Source organism: Podarcis muralis, chromosome 3 (genome assembly GCF_964188315.1).
Source record: "Podarcis muralis chromosome 3, rPodMur119.hap1.1, whole genome shotgun sequence".
Classification (NCBI taxonomy): domain Eukaryota; kingdom Metazoa; phylum Chordata; class Lepidosauria; order Squamata; family Lacertidae; genus Podarcis; species Podarcis muralis.
Genome location: NC_135657.1, coordinates 119,349,282 through 119,366,496, shown reverse-complemented (window position 1 = coordinate 119,366,496; position 17,215 = coordinate 119,349,282). Strand labels below are relative to the sequence as shown.

General features: G+C 39.6%; 1 protein-coding gene across 9 annotated transcripts in view; it reads right to left on the bottom strand.

Annotated features, from left to right (window-relative positions):
• Positions 1–17,215, bottom strand: part of EHBP1 (EH domain binding protein 1) — a 277,994-nt gene that overhangs the window by 41,046 nt on the left and 219,733 nt on the right. For all 9 annotated transcript variants that reach the window (XM_028721911.2, XM_077926576.1, XM_077926573.1 and 6 more), the window contains 3 exons: positions 14,421–14,559; positions 14,148–14,254; positions 11,311–11,434 (listed from right to left, as the gene is read on the bottom strand). In XM_028721911.2, coding sequence (XP_028577744.2) covers positions 11,311–11,434; positions 14,148–14,254; positions 14,421–14,559 — 370 coding nt within the window. The remainder of the gene's footprint in view (positions 1–11,310; positions 11,435–14,147; positions 14,255–14,420; positions 14,560–17,215) is intronic.

Sequence of the window (17,215 nt, the reverse complement as noted above, 5' to 3'; positions counted from 1 at the left end):
GCTATCCTGACTAGGCCTGTAGGCAGAAAAAGGTCTTCAAGGGATGTCTTCCCTCTCTTTCCCTTTTTCTTTTAAATATGACTATATTTACTTCTTGAAATATTTAGCATCTAATTTTATATTATATCAAATAAGCAATCAAGTGCAGGGACTAATTCCAGTCACTTTGTAAAATAAATATTGCTAAGCAGCCTGTTTATGATGGCTGTGTCTGAGAAATCCTGAGGAACTGCTAGAATTGGGTCAGCCGGATAGTCATGGTTGTAATAAATAATGGGCATACATATTCATTCTCTGACCTGACTACAGGCACATCCTCTCACCTTTCTATTCTTTTTTTTAAAGGTGAAGGGGGGCATTTAGAAGCAAGAAGCAGTCCCAGACAGTTTACTGGCAACTTGACCCTGAGACAGCTCCAAAAACAGTTTCACAGCCCTAAGCATGGTTAACAATGGTGTCAGCCAGCCCTGAAGCTGTCTGAAAAGTCAGCCAGATAGTGCTGCTGCACCCAGAAAATTACATTCTGGAGCTGGCTTCTGGATAATATAGCTGTTAGGCATGTTCCCACCACAGCTGTTGGCTAGTGCAAAGATAAGAAAAGAGATACAAGAAAGCAATATTCTTGGCATTCCCAAATCAGTCATCCAATTACCTCACGACCCAATTTCAACTGTGCTTTCCGTTACTGTGTTTTGCACATACTCTCATGCAAAGGGAAGAGCACATGTCATACACACAGCAGTTAATACTGGAAAGCAAAGAAGCACCAGCAGCATTTATTATAATCTGCTCAAAAGAGGAAGTACATTATATCTACTATTATTTTCTTTATTTGGGGGAATTCTAGCTACCTCTGCTTACTCATCTACCCCAAAAGGTAATTGGAGAAACTGTGTGAATATGCACAGAACCAATGCATGCATGTGCAGTGGTAATTAAAGTGACAGCATGAACACAAAAATATACGCATGGTATCCAAGCCCTTTCAGAGGTCCAAAGAGGCCTGATACACTTCCAGCTTTTGAGGCTCCTAACCATAATAGAAATGAAAAATAATGGCACAAAACCCCAAATAATAAGGCATCAAAATAAGAGACTTCTTCGTTTATATAATCAGTTGATCTGAAAGGACATGTTCACCACAGTCCAATTTTCTGCCCTCAGAACCGATGCATATAGCATAATAACATAAGAATCGCTTGCTGGATCAGGCCAGTGGCTCAGCTAGTGCAGCATCCTGTTCTCACAGTGGCCAACCAGGGAGCAGAACATGAGCACGAGAGCAGCCCTCTCCCCTCCCATGGTTTGGAAGCATTGCTGCCTCCAACTGTGGAGGGAGAGCAGAGCCTTCCATAGCCCTCTCCTCCATGAATTTGTGCAGTCCTCTCTTAAATTCATCTAAGTTGTTGGACACCACTTTCTCCTGTGGGAGCGAGTTCCAGGGTACTATATGACTACATGAAGAAGTACTTTCTTTTATCTGCCTGAAATCTTCCAACATTCATCTTCATTGGATATCCATGAGTTCTAGTATTATGAGAGAGAAAAGCTTTTCTCTAGCCACTTTCTCCACGCTATGCATCATTTTATAAAAAGTCTGTCATGTTGTCTCTTACTTGCCTTTTCTCTAAACTAAAAAGTCCCAAATGTTGCAACCAGGGGAGTTGCCTCAACCACTCGATCATCTTGATGACCCTTTCCATAACCTTTTCCAATTCTACAATAGAGTGGTACCTCTGGTTACATACTTAATTCGTTCTGGAGGTCTGTTCTTAACCTGAAACTGTTCTTAACCTGAAGCACCACTTTAGCTAATGGGGCCTCCCGCTGCACCGCTGCCGCACGATTTCTGTTCTCACCCTGAAGCAAAGTTCTTAACCCGAGGTAATATTTCTGGGTTAGCGGATCTGTAACCTGAAGTGTATGTAACCTGAAGCGTATGTAACCGGAGGTACCACTGTATTCTTTTTGGGATGAGGCAACCAGAAATGTACGTAGTACTCCAAATGCTGTCTCACCATAGATTTGTATAATGGCATCTCATTATACCTGCAGTTCTATTTTCAAATCCTTTCCTAATGGTGCCCAGCATGGAATTTGCTTTTTTCATGGCCACCACACACTGGCTTGACATCTTCATCGAGTTATCAACTAAGACACAAAGGTCTCACTCCTGGTCTGTCTCCTCTAGTTCAAATCCCATGAGCCTGTACCTGAAATTAAGGTTTTTTGCTCTAACATACATATTTCAACATGCTCCAACATACACTTGATAACATTGAATTGCATTTGCCATTCTACTGCCCATTCACTCAGCCTGGTATTAATTCAAAATTAATATTAATTAATTCAAAATATCTTCTAGCAATGTAATAACAAAACAATAGCAGATAAAACAGACCATTATGTCCTACTACCTGGTATCAACAGCTATTAGCCTCATTTGCAACCATCTTATCCTATAAGAACCATATAAAACAAGAATTGTCATGAAGGCATGAGCTAATTTGAAAGCATCATCAGCCAACATTTACTATCAAATAAAGACTTTCTTCCAACCAGAATAGTGTGGGAAGTGTGGCTAGGGCTGCAGAGGGAGTGTTGAATCAACAAAGTCACCTCCTGCCTGCCAACAGAATCAAAACATGTTTGTGGGTGGGAGGAACTTTTCCATCCATGAAAAGTGAAGTCTGGACTCAACCCTTCAATGATATTATCATGACAATAATAATTCTAGTTCTATTCTGTTTATCTGTGAAATCCCAGAGGGCTTCTATCTCAGAGACCAAACTGGTTCACACCTGCTCAGGCTCAATAATGCTTCAGAATCAGGCACTTCCAGACCATTCACTGTGCCTGAAACGTTTCAGTTCAAATTAAGGCCCCTTCTCTTAAATCTCAAAAGAAACATTCAGCATGAATTCATGCTATAAAGTGGGTTTTTTGTATTGTGTTGAAAAAAACAAATGTATTTTAAAATTGCACGCTACTTTAACATGCATGCACTGGCACTGAATGGGGAGGGGCGAGGGGGGGCCAAGGGTCTCCCAACATTTTCAACAAAGGGACCGTCCCTGAAGTTTTGTGGTGGCCACACATGCACACACTGCAGGGTGTGCTTGCATCATGCACGCAAGCCGCGGGGCCTCCTCATGACACGTCAGCACGCCCCACAGCATGAGTGAGTGGTGTCAGCACGCTGTGGGGTGTGTGCACACGCCACAACCACGCCACAGGGCCTGCTGATGTCATGAATGCACACCATGGGCATGCTGACATTGCACGGTCCTGGACCCCTCAATCGCAGAGGCAAGGCGCATGCCTGCACACATGCTTGCAGTGTTTCCCTGCCTTGTTGGGCCCAAAGTGTAACAAGCTGTAGTGACAAGGAAGGGAACGGGAGAAAGGAATTCGTGAAACACTAGATAAGGGACAGTAATCCTACCCCCCTTTGTGCATACACAGTAGGGAAAGGGTAACTTATTTTCTTAAGAAATAGCCCCCAATATGTTAAGAAGAAGGGACGCGGGTGGCGCTGTGGGTAAAACCTCAGCGCCTAGGACTTGCTGATCGCATGGTCGGTGGTTCGAATCCCCGCGGCGGGGTGCACTCCCGTTGCTCGGTCCCAGCACCTGCCAACCTAGCAGTTCGAAAGCACCCCTAAGTGCAAGTAGATAAATAGGGACCGCTTACCAGCGGGAAGGTAAACAGCGTTCCGTGTGTGCTGTGCTGGCTCGCCAGATGCAGCTTGTCACGCTGGCCACATGACCCGGAAGTGTCTGCGGACAGTGCTGGCTCCCGGCCTATAGAGTGAGATGAGCGCACAACCCTAGAGTCTGGCAAGACTGGCCCGTACGGGCAGGGGTACCTTTACCTTTATGTTAAGAAGACCTCTAAATTAGAATGGCTATAACCATTCAGGTAATATTTTAAAAGAATTGTTTACACAGTGTTCCCACAGCTGTATCAGATACTGCATACTTTTCCCATTATAGGCACAAGTAAAGCACCCTAGTAACCTTGGGAAATGTTGACCTTTCAAATTGCCCACATGGTACTTTACTTTCTTGATTCTTTAGGCACAGGCTAAAAGGATTTAATATCTTGATTATAGCTGGCATAATACAGGAGTGACTTATTTACTATCCATGGAACTACAGCTGTATATATATATATATAGAGAGAGAGAGAGATAAAAAAAATCACAGATGGAAAAGTGGAAGAATTAACTGGATACTAATCAAAATGCCTTGTGGAAAGTGAAGCAGGTCTGGATGATGTCCAAGAAAATATGTTTGCTTGAAGTCCTAAGCATGGTTAATAGGAAGCATGCGCGTTTAGTGCTGCAAGCAGGTTGTTGCATCTGCATGAGGTATGATTCACTCATAAGTGCTTATATTTAGAGTCTACTTAAGAAAAATAAACACTAGTTAGACAAGAAAGAAATATTTTTTAAAAAACTGAATTTAAACTGAACTTTGAATTACCGGTAGCAAAGAGTTTGAAATATTCCAAAAATAGTGATACCATCAAAGATCTTATTCTCTCTAGTGAATAAACATTTTTACAACAGAGCTGTCCTCCCACCATCTTTTGTGTTAACTCTTTATATGGCAAACACATAACATTCTAAAATATAAAATTAGATGCTTCTGAAGGACACTGAGCTCCCTCTGGTGAAGGCATAACAAGTTTATTAAGTAAGCACCACCTCTGGAATTGTAATCCCCTCTGGCTTCTTCTACTGAGTTTATTGGTTCAATTTTCATAACCATGAGCATCATTAGGGCAATGCAGTAATTAAGAGTTGTTAGAAAGTGAATTCTCAAACTGCAGATTAGAAAATTAAACTATTTCCTGATTACATATTAATGGAGCACAACAATAGCAGTTGCCATAAGCTTGGAAGGCAACCAAGGGATAAATCTGTGTACTTAATTACCATAAACAATGGCTGCATAGAAATGAAGTTTTATGCACATTCCCTTCTGTAATATGTCTGATATCAGTACACACTTGACAATTCTTGTTCAATTATCTCTATTATTTAATGCGCTGTGAACGGCTCTGTGTAAATAAAATTAACCACCCCAATTACTTTGAATTCATCTAGGGACAACATAATAAAAAATGTGAAGAATTCTGTATGCCTATTAATCTAAAACATTACAGAAGCTTTCACTAGATTCTCTTGTCTATATTTATTTTGTCTATATTTATTTTAGTGCGCTGTTAATTCAATTATATTTACAATCAGTGTTCAATCAGCAGAAGCACAGGTTTTGTGCAAATGTGGCTTTTTTGTTTTATTGTATTAATGCAGTACTATAAAGATGTTCAATGATTCAACTGCATCATATAGAATTTTATATATAATATACAACTTTGCAACTGGCTGAAAAGGAAATTATAATTAATTAGGGGAACTTAAAAAACACTGTTTATTTTAGTGACAGTTTGGCGGAATATGTAGTGGGGGGAAAAGACAAAATGAATTGACAGTGGCCACTAAAATGATTTCTAAGCCTAGAATTTGCTTTTTAAAAATTCTCTTTCACACTTATGAAATTGTTAAATGTTTACTATAGTTAACAATGACATATATCAGATTTAAAAAAATAGTGATCACTTAGTGACACTAAATGTCACTTAAGACATTTATTCACTATAAAAAAGACTTTTTTATCCTAATCCTGTTTTATCCCAATCAAAACAGGTTTGTCTCAATTTGTCTGGAATAAGTAGGAAAAAGTTCTACAAGCAAGGGTCCCAATTTTCCCCAAACCACCTCCACCTACTTGAAAGCCAGATACCATATGGGCAGGGGCAGCGCACTTTGAGCCACAAGTAGGAAGGGCGAAAACGAAGCTTTTGTCCTCCATTTTTGCAGTGCTTCCAATGCAAACCACTTCCTCAAACTCAATTGCTCAGCCAATCCCTGCAGAAAGCAGGCTTGAACCCACTGCCCATTTGCACTGTGGTTTCCTAGCAGGGCTGGCCTGAGGTGTTTTGCTGCTATAGGCAAAATGCTCCACATCCCCCCCCCCCCAGATCAAGGCCCCTGCCTCCCTGCTACCACTGGCTCTGCCACTGCAACTGCAGCCTGAGAGCAATGAGGGCAATGGTGTCAGGGTAGCAGCAGGAGCAAAACCCTGGCATGACTGGCAGTGATGAGAGTGGCGCTCAGATTTGCTGCCTGAGGCGAAGAACCCCATTGAAGGGCTGCCCCTGTTTCCTAGGGCTCAACAACCAGCTGGAGTTGAGTGCTTGGGAAGCACTGAGCAAGGGATTTTGACGGCTGGGTTGTCTTGGGAGGAGAGGCGGATAACAATTTGGCCCACTGGGCCAAAAAGGTTCCCTAGGCCTGCACTGATAGTACATCACCTGCTTTTATAGTAGTGGTTCTTCATTACATTTTCAGCATCCTTACAATACATTTAAATCCTTACCCGCAAGCATACACACACCACGGTACTTTTTAACATCTTGTCCCTAAAGGAGATGATCTTTCACTAAATGGTAACTTATCATAGTGTATACGTAATCATATTAGTTTTACTACTCAATTGTTTGCCTCCCTGGGATACTTTGGGGGGAAAGGCAGGATAAAACTTTAATAATAATAAATAAATAAATAAAATAGTCTGTAAAAAGGTCAGAAATCTATGGAAATAGGAGAGTACTAATGTTATTCTTAGGGACGTGGGTGGCGCTGTGGGTTAAACCACAGAGCCTAGGACTTGCCAATCAGAAGGTCGGCGGTTCGAATCCCCGCGACGGGGTGAGCTCCTGTTGCTCGGTCCCTGCTCCTGCCAACCTAGCAGTGTGAAAGCACGTCAAAGTGCAAGTAGATAAATAGGTACCGCTCCGGCGGGAAGGTAAACGGTGATTCTGTGCGCTGCTCTGGTTCGCCAGAAGCGGCTTAGTCATGCTGGCTACATGACCCGGAAGCTGTACGCCGGCTCCCTCGGCCAATAAAGTGAGATGAACACCGCAACCCCAGAGTCGGTCACGACTGGACCTAATGGTCAGGGGTCCCTTTACCTTTAATGTTATTATTATGACTTATCCATGCAATGTTATAAATTGTAATGCCAAAGCACACCATTGTGGAGGAGCACTTTGCAAATGGTTGCCTATATTTGTCCTATGTGGATAGCCATTAAAACTGGATAAATTGTTTTAGATGATTAATCATTTTTTAGCCACGTGATTAATCATTTCAAATAAATATGCATATCACAAAAACCTCAAAATAGTTAGTTTTTGAAGTGTGCAGAAGGGGCCGTAAGCCATTTCATAATTTAATACTACAGGCAGCAACCATGTTGCTCATGTCCAATTGACACCTGACTGCTGACACACAGGTCCTTTTGGAACAGAAAGAGGGATTTTTGTAACAGGGGGGATTGGGGCAGGCCAGGCTTATATCCACTCCACCAAAGCCCGGTGGGGCAGAAACAGAACCCCTATGCAAAATGGTTGCTGCCTGTATTTAGCTAGAAGACATGGTTAAATGGAAACTCATTTTTTTCCATTCTTGCTTGGAGTAACAAATCCTTGGAGTAACACAATGCCTTAAATAGTTTCAGCCTCACAGATTAATTACATCTCATCAATTAAATTTCACCTGTAATAATTAATCAACAATTTTAGGTGATTATTCTGCCAATTACACTGATTAAAAAATGTCAGCTATACAAACTATGACTGCACATTACACTATTATTGTCCCTGAAGGACCGTTTCCTTCTTATTCTTAAGACGTTCCAATTTTAAAGTTTAACAAAATGAATGACCCTTTCTGGGTCACATATGGGGGCAGGAAAGAAGCAAATGGAAAGAATTATTATGATGAAAATATAAATACGTTCAACCAGTTACACAACTTACAGCTCACAAATGAACATGATCAAAATTCAAAGGCAGATCACTCACATGTAATTTTAATTATTTCTATTTTTAACACCTTTCAGAAAAGTGTTATTGCTTAACTCAAATCCACCTGATAATCAATTGACATTACAGATTATTGTGATGTTGTGTTTTGGATAGGTGTGGAGATGCAAGACTGAAAGCCCATCACCTACTATCCTAGTGAGGACAACTCCATAATAATCTTCTATTACATAGAGAGCCTCCCCTTATGGATCAATTTCAGAAGCAATAGGTCTTTGGAGTCAATGATAATCGTTAAAAGGCATGGTTACAAGAAGTATGAACAGAAACCAGACTTGCTGAACTAGGGTACTGTATTTTCAAACATTATTAGTCAACTTGATTGTAAGGAAAATATTATGTTAAAGAAAGCTTGAAATTTCAGTGCAGGAATTTCAGATGTCTTGTGAGGTTTGATCAAAAGTCTGTAAGGGCATTTACACCCACACTGAATTCTTGCATGACCTAGCTTTTCCATTATCTTCAACTCAGTGGGTATATGTGGATGAAACACACCTGAAGAGCCCCTGGATTGTAGCGCTTGTCTTAGGTCCCGTCTGTACCATATGCTGAAAGCAGTATCACGCCACTTTCCCCCAAAGAAAACGTAGTTTGTTAAGGGTGCTGAGAGTTGTTAGGAGGCCAGCTATTCCCCTGCTTACAGAGTGATAATTCTCAGAGTGGTTTAACAGTCAACCCCTCTTCCCAGGGAACTCTTGGTGAGGCCTTTCTCAGCAACTCTCAGCACCCTTGTTAAACTGCAGTTCCCAGGATTCTTCATGGAAGCCAAGCAAAGCAGCAAGTGATTGGTTTAAAGGTAAAGTGCAGATGGGGCCTAAATCTGGTCCTGGGCCTCCTCTTTACATTGATAGCCAAGCAATTTCTCCACAAACATAGAAAATGTATTTATAAGAAGCTGGCGTTCTATATACGCATCATATGAAGTTGGGTATTTTTGTCTTTTTGAACTGTGGGAGGAACAAGGTGAATCTTCTGTGAAATAAAGGATAACTGGCCAGAACAGCCATTTAATTAAATTTGAGGAGTGTCTCATTTTGGAGTAGCAGAAGGAAGAAAAAAATTGCCTAGGATTCCCCACACCAATGAAGATCTAACGAGAAAGAAGGAAACTCAAAAGAGTGGAGGAACTAACAAGAGGAATGGGAAAACACCACCAGCTTTCTTTACCCTGAAGCAGGGCAGGCGACCACAGACCCTCCAAGTGTCACAATGCGGCCAGCATGACTAAATCGCTACGGCGCACGGAGGTCCATGACGGAAGCCAGAGCGCATGGAAATGCGATTTACCTTCCTGAAGTACCAGTATACAAGTAACCATTGGTAGTGCTGTAGGGATTCTGACATGAAGACAAATAGGATATTGGCAGCAAAGGGAGGTGGTCTTTGAAATCCTCTCATTTTATCTGGACTGATCACGTTTTGAAAAACTCAAAGAATAATAATAATAATAATAATAATAATAATAATAATAATAATAATAATAAGCCCTCAGAATATTTATCTTAAATATGGAGGTCTTAACTGCAGGCAAAGAGCTTTGACAAACATTTTAACTGAAGTAAGAAAATATTCCCAAGCATTTAGCAAGCTGGCTATACAATACATATATTACTGAAGTATTTAAGAAAGTTTGCAAAGTACCAAATCGAGTTAGTGTTAACCAATATTTCTTATAGTACTGCCATTTGTATCCTATCTAAGTGGAAGAGGTGTGGATTGCTCTGTGTATAGCAATAATCACTAACATTCCCTTTATATACTGTGTAAATGTTCCAGGCACTATGTGAAGTATATAAAATCAAATACTATTGTGATATGAAAAGACAGCCTATGCCCTCACATAGACGCATTTTTGGTTTTCTAGTCAATACCTAGCCAACTCATGTTTGTTATTTTTTAAAATATATATAAAAGTGATAAATATATCTTCCATACATGGTAAGAATGTGAAATAAATTTAGAAGAAACTTTTTGCAATATATCAAAGTCTGAAAAATATATTATCTACTCTTCTGATAATAGATACAATGAGAGGTGGTTTTCCCACTAATGCTATCGTTTGTCTCATTTTTTTTTGTTAGCAAGTAAATATAATTTACTCTCCAATAACAACAAAAAGATAAAAAAGAATACTAGAAAAAAATCAAATGTATATCATTATGGCTATTACCAGAAAAATAGATAATACATTTTCCAGACTTAGATATATTGAAACAAAATTTATTCTAAATTTATTTCATACTTGGATATATTTATCACTTTCATTTTTTTAAAGTACAAGCAGGAGTTGGCTAGGTAATGAACAGAAAACCAAAAATGCCTATATATGAGGGCATGTACTGTCTTTTAATCTGATTATCATTGTTGATTTAGTATACTTGACACAATGCCTTGAACCTTAACACAATGTAAATTAATAACAGCATCTGCCTGGATATTTAGCTAACTATAGTTAACTAAATTTTTAGTTCACTAGATTTTTTGTTAGCTAAGGGAATGTATGGCGTTCCAGTGTAAAGTCAGACTTGTAAGACGGCACTAACATTAGCCTGGGGTGATATTAGCTGTACAGTCGCATGTGCTGTGAGACAAATACATTTCCTTCCACTGAGCATTATTTATTTTTCCCAATATCAGACCATTCTTTGTTTCAAAGCATATGATACTAGTGAATCTCCTTCCTTCCTCCCCACCACAATTCATGGCTGGCAACAACCAGTATTTAAAAACCCATCTGATATATAGTGGGTTGGATCTCATCACAACAACACAGTTCATAAAATCCCAACTATATGCTTTAATCCTTTTTGACTGCAGCAGCAACGCAAAGCATTATACACTTAAAGAAAAATCCCAACCTGCCATCCTGAAAAAATAATAATTGTGGCGCGTCAGTAACCAGATAGTATTCTCAAATTTCAGTGATCTAGACAGTGGAGCCTTCCCCCTATACTGTGCTCTGTTTCATGTGGTACAAGGCTTTAACTGGCCAAATCTCCCCCCTCCTCCCCACACTGAATCAGTAGAACAGTGAAGATCTTACTCTCTCTCTCCCTCTCTCTTTTTTAGCAGTGGCATATCAATGAGGCACAGATGTGTATTCCAACTCTGCATGGATGAGCACACTGTTCAATAGTGCTGGCTCACACGGTATCAGGGCAAGTTATCACTTCCCATGAAGGCACTCTTATCACCAGGGCCCAGAGAGGTGGCTGCAAATCGCAGCCTTTTTATTTTCAAGGCAGTTTTGCTGAACATTCAAGCTTCAAAGATTCACACTTCCAAAACTCTATAAGAGTTTGTGAACGCTCAATTTGCCAAAACTGTTTACAGTGTAATTGGGCACCGTACCTGTGTCCATGAGATAGCGAAGGCGCTTCTCCACCAGCGCGGCACGGGTGTCAATTTGCTTTTGCTCATTCTCTAGTGCTGCCAATTCTCCTACAACATACTGACTGGTGTCTTTGAACCCTTTCTGTTAAAGAGAACAAACAACAAGAAAAGACATCACTTGTTAAGTTGCATTTTTCCTTTCCAGAAACACTTAGTAAGGCACTTACCTAAATATCATGCTTACTACCAAACCAGGAAACACAATTCATAAATCTCAACCATCTGCCAAATTTCATTATGAGGTGCGTCCCATTAAAATCACTTACTGAAAGTTAGTTTTAAAGTTTGAAATCTCTTTGCTAACTTTTGAATTTCTATACAATTTTTCTTTTAAACCTGTGCTGCTATAGATTATTATAGATTATCTCAGAAAAGAATCAAAGTGTTTAATACACCATAGGTCTAACCTATAAAGCTGCTTTTTCGACTACAATGGGGGGGGGGAATACTCCTCAAATTTTATTTCATCCTACATAGCCATTTTTTTAGCCAGGGAATCTACAGCTAAATATATAAAGATTTGGGATTTGAAACAAACAAAAAATCCCAACAACCATGAATACCATTCTTTTCTTTGTGTATCTATCCCTTGTGCAAATTTTAATGGTGCTATTCTACAAAAATAACAGTAAAATGTCTTCTGGTTTCCCCTGCAGAAATTGGTTGAATTGCTATACATTGGTAGTGTGGTAAAAGCATTGCTAATTAATGCTGTTAAGAACCTGACAAATGGAAACAAAAATGATTGAATAAATGCTCAGGTGCCACCACCATACTGCAAAAAGAGAAAAAGCCTGTAGTCTAGTTTGGGTTCATTCATCCCAACCTTATAGTGACATCATTTTAAAATTTCCAAATCTTTCATATGATAACTGTAAGAGCTTGTCCAAGAAAGAAAGAAATATGAAGAAGATGTATTACCGGTTATTAATGCTATCCTGAAAGCCATGACAGAAAACAGCAGATCTCTCAAATGTTCTGAACTTATCAGCTATAAAGATTGTTTTAATGCTACTAATGAAAACTACCAATGGTGGTTCTGACTGGGCTATAGATAAGATTCCTCTCAGTTGCAACTGGGATGCAATTTATATCTAAAACAGTGTTTAAGAAAATAAGGTAATTAAGTCATCATATGCTGAAACTGAAGTTCTGTTTTGGCAATACAAAATTAAGGTACATGTACTTTGGAATCACCAATAAGCCTCTTTGAGGATGTTAATTAAAACTCAGGTTAGCGCTCAAAAGCTCATTTTGGGAATCCAATTGTCTTTTGCAAAGGAATGTATATATAGATATTACATTTTTAGGAAGGGATAAAATATGCTATTTCCTTATCACGTCTCTACTAGTTGCTGGATGCGACAGCCAGCCACAATAAATTATTTTCTCCTCAAACAGTAGCTAAATGAATCAATGCACAAAGTTATTTTTTGAAAATTGTGATAAAAGTAAAAGCTCACAAGGTGGTACCTCTCAGAACTCATGCACAGTGTAGTTGTTTTAGGACTGGGCAGACATGCAAATTTATAGGACACCAGTCCTCCATCACCAGAAAGAAGAAAAGCGGCTGTGAAAGAAAGGCTATTTTACTTTTCTCATCCCCATCCCCCCAAACTGGTTGTTGTAGCCTCTCCAGTATAGGAAGGGAAGAAGTAATGTGGGTGGAGGAACAATAACGAAAGGTAACTGCCTACTATTCTTCATAGTTAATTGAAAAGATTACAAAACCTTGCCAATGACAGCTCTCAGGACTGTACAAAATACTGTAAGGTTAAAAGGAATGCTGTGTCAGGATGAAAACTTCCCCAGAGTTCATATGCACAATTTGCATATATATTATGAACTTGCTGAGCAAGACCTCTTCAGCTTTATTAAAGCACAACTGTTCTTAAATAAAAAAAATTATCAGCTGGCAAATTGTTAGACATGTGGTCATTCAGTGTAAGAATTAAAACACTTCACATTATCTAGATGGCACTGAGCTCCTCAGCAAAAATAACTACTATTTAGACAAAAGGTGGAGAGCAGTAAAAAAAGAGTGGCAAAAATGATGTGGTACCTCTAGACCAAAAAACAAAACAACCAATCCTCAAAACCAAAAACAAAAGGGGGAGGGGTGGCAGAAGGAAAAAAAACAGAAATAAAACATATTCAGGTCAAAACTTGTTCTTCTTCCTGTTTCTGTCCCGCAGCTGTCCATCAAAAGCAGCTTTCTCCCTGCGGTCTATCAAATATTTCCCTCACAAATCAATTTTACACATGATCAGCCCATACCCCTACTGAGCTGAACCTCCCCGTTAATTAAGTGAAGAAATTACCATATATATTATATTAATGCAAACATCATTCAGCTAGTAATTCACGGCTGATCTGGATAATGGAAAGGTTGAACACCCATTAACCCAAGCCAACAAAATGGGTTGGCTGAGAAATTCTAGCAGGTCTCATGTGACTTTTTCCTCTAACTGCAGCTCTGCGGTATCTGCTATTGTAATAATTAAAATCCTCCCGGTAGATCAATACTGGAATCTCTTTATGGGAAGTGCCCTGATGGAAATGTCTCAAGGAAGCTGGAGCTGTGGAACTCTGAAAAATTCATTTTTTTTTAATCTGACAATTATCACCACGCTGCAGACTAATTCAACAGCGCACCCCTCTCACTCTGCTTTGAATGCACTGGAGATTGACATCTAAGAAAACCTAACATCTCATTTTAACAAATAAAGGCACTATTTCCACATACAGTTGAGAATTATCAGCAATCATGAAACCAGACAAAAAAATTAATATACATTAAGCACTTCATCTTCTGATGGCTTCCTCTGAGTTTCAGTTATCGCTGCCTTCTCCTCATTTCCTCTCTTTGTATCTTCCTGTATTGATCTCTGCCTTTTCATCTCTTGAAAAAAAAGAGAGGAAAGACATGTAAAATTATTATAATACTTGATATTTGTGTATTGAAATGTGGGCTTACATTATCTGGTTTTTAATATATTTATTGTTAAATATTATTAAATCATAAGATTGGGGGTGGGAGGACAGCTTTTCAGAACATTTTTGCCTACCTGGTCTGTTTTCAACATATTGACTGAATGACTGAAGCCGAGTTTTTCTGACTGTGGAGTCCTTGCTGAACACAACAGGATTTCTAAAACATTCTGTTGCTTTTTGTAATCGCTCAGCACGATGTTCTTCTGTCTCATTCTGCCAGAAAAACCAGAACTGTACATCAAATTCTTTTGTTTATAAATATGCAGTTACAAATGAAAAATAAATATTTCAACAAAAGAGAATATGTGGAGAGAGAAAAATACTGTTTGTGTTAGATAAAAATGACACCAGGAACCAGAAAAAAGTGCTGAGCCCAAGAAAAGAGGTTTTGGCAAAACAAGCCCCTTGGGTTATTAATATGGCAACTTCAGCCAGGGTTCTGCTGCTAGACACCAAAATCAGTTAACGGCATCAAATGTAACTTTGAACAAAGCAGAGTCTAAACAAAGATCACTCTTCCTCAATTTGGATTCCCTGAGCATGGTGTACACTGGACTACACAGCAGTGTGTATACCCCTGAACATCACCTGTCACTTAAAATAGCCGAGTGGCTCTAGTCTTCTCCATAGACTGCTTGCCCTGGTAAAGAATTCTGTCATCCTGAATGGAGCCACAGACTTGTATGACAAGAAGAACTTGTTTCTAATTTTATGCCCATTGAGATAAATAACTAATGCTGGATGAAGGATAAAAGGTAGGATTATAATACTACCCCAATGAACTGCATTTCATCAGCTATAACTTTCTGAATCCAGATTTGGAAGTAAGCCCTTTGCAGCTAAGGAAGCTACAATTATCGTTTCCCAGAGCTTCCTATGTTAATGTTGGTAACAAATTCAAATGGGTCTATCAACACAAAATATCCCAGAAGACTAAACCACAGCAGTGTGTGGAAACTGCAGATACGAGGTGCTGTGTACCAAACAAATATTTCATTTTATACCTAATCTATTATTATTTTTATTAAGTGTTTTGAAAGTAAATAGGGAAAGGCTAAGATGCATGACTAATAGCTAAGCCTGCTGAATGCTGAAACTGGTTATCAAAAGCTACCAAGACTTTGCCCTTCCTCTGCATTGAGACAATTGGTAATGAGGGAGTTCTCCAATGGCCTATTCTCTAGCCTCAAGGAGGCCTGGGATACAGAATCCTCCAGGGAAGGTAACAGTTTATCCTTTTCCACAAACACAGAATGCCTCATTTATAAATGTGTAAACTGCATTTTATTAAGAACACAAATCCAACTCGTTGCTGAAAGCTTTAACAGAACAGATGGACGCCATGTATTATTTCTTACAATATTAGAAAAGTGTTTAGACCCGGCTACCCTTTTCGTTGCAGCAACTTAAACAAAGAAAATAAAGCACACCCAATTAATAAAAAAAATGTGTATTTAGAGCATGCAGTACCATTTTTGTCACATTAACTAAATCAAATTGACCTAATAGAGGGGGTTGGTGTGCCATTTGTTGAGTTAACTCTTATTTCTATAAAGCATCACTTATGCTAGATTTGTTTTTTCAACAATCAAGCAGCTATGATTTTGCTTTTCTGAGAAAAGGATCTCTTCCAGCTCTTCATACAATAGCCATCTGACAGTCAAAACGCAGGTCTTTACCAAAATAAACAAACATGGCTAATTTTTTAGGCCTGGCAACATGCTAAAATATCAGTGCGATTAGCCAGCAAATCCCATTTTAAGAAGCCTTTTTATGACTGGGGACTTCTGCCACTTTACAAATGTATTCCTCTAAGCCCACTAATTCAGTTAGCCTTTTCAATCCATTGTATTATTCTGAGGCCAGCTTCATTTTGCATTAAATCCACTGCAGAAAGCTAAATTGAACGCAAAAAATCAGACTTGATCCAAGCTTCCCTTTGTTCAAAGATAGAGACTGAAAGTCCTCTGCTGCTGCCACACACTTTCATCACCAATTTATCGGAACCGACAGTGTAAAGGAAAAAGCAATGAAAGTCATTGTTTTGGGACTTCAAAGCATCTCTGTATCTGGGGAGGAAATCCTTTCAGTCAGCAGTGTATACACCCACAGTCTGCAGGTGGGTGAAAAGTTATACATAAGTGGAACTGCCCCATAGGCATAAAAATCTTTTCACTTACTAGTAACAGTTGTGACCTAATGAAGACAGTAAGATGCACCATGACATATATTGTATCTATCTAGTTATGTCTAGGTAGAAAATAAGCAACCCAACCCAAAATGCACTGCACTACCTACACTACATGGCACAAATGTTTAAGAAACGTATGTGGGTTTATATAATAGTTTGACTTCAATATAGCAAAACCCAACAGTTAATCGTTAAAAGCAGTATTTTTTAAAAAGAAAAATAGGTGTTGGTACGCACCATGACCCCCCACCACTGCTTCCCCGACCCCGATTGCCCCTCCCTGCACTTTTGCTGCTTCCTCCTCCTCCTCCGTCGCTGCTGCTTCCAGCGGCACAGCCTCCCGCAGTTGCTTTGGCACGACCCTTGCGAATGAGAAAGCGCCTTCTGAGAAGGTGCCTGACGATCACCGGCAGGCCCCTTGGGTCGCACCCAAGCAGCTCTGGGAGGCTGTGCCTGCAGCCATGGAAGCAGCAGTGATGGAGGAAGAGGCAAAGGTGCGGGGGGTGGGGAGTGAAGGGGGGGGCGCAAGTGGCAGCCACAAGATGGTGGCAGGGGAAAAGGAGGTGATGGTATGTCATACCGACCGAAAAACACACACTAGTTAAAAGAGATTAAAGGAAGGCCCTGTTCACATCTATGTAGATGAGAGAACTGACTTCAGTACGGATCATGTAATGT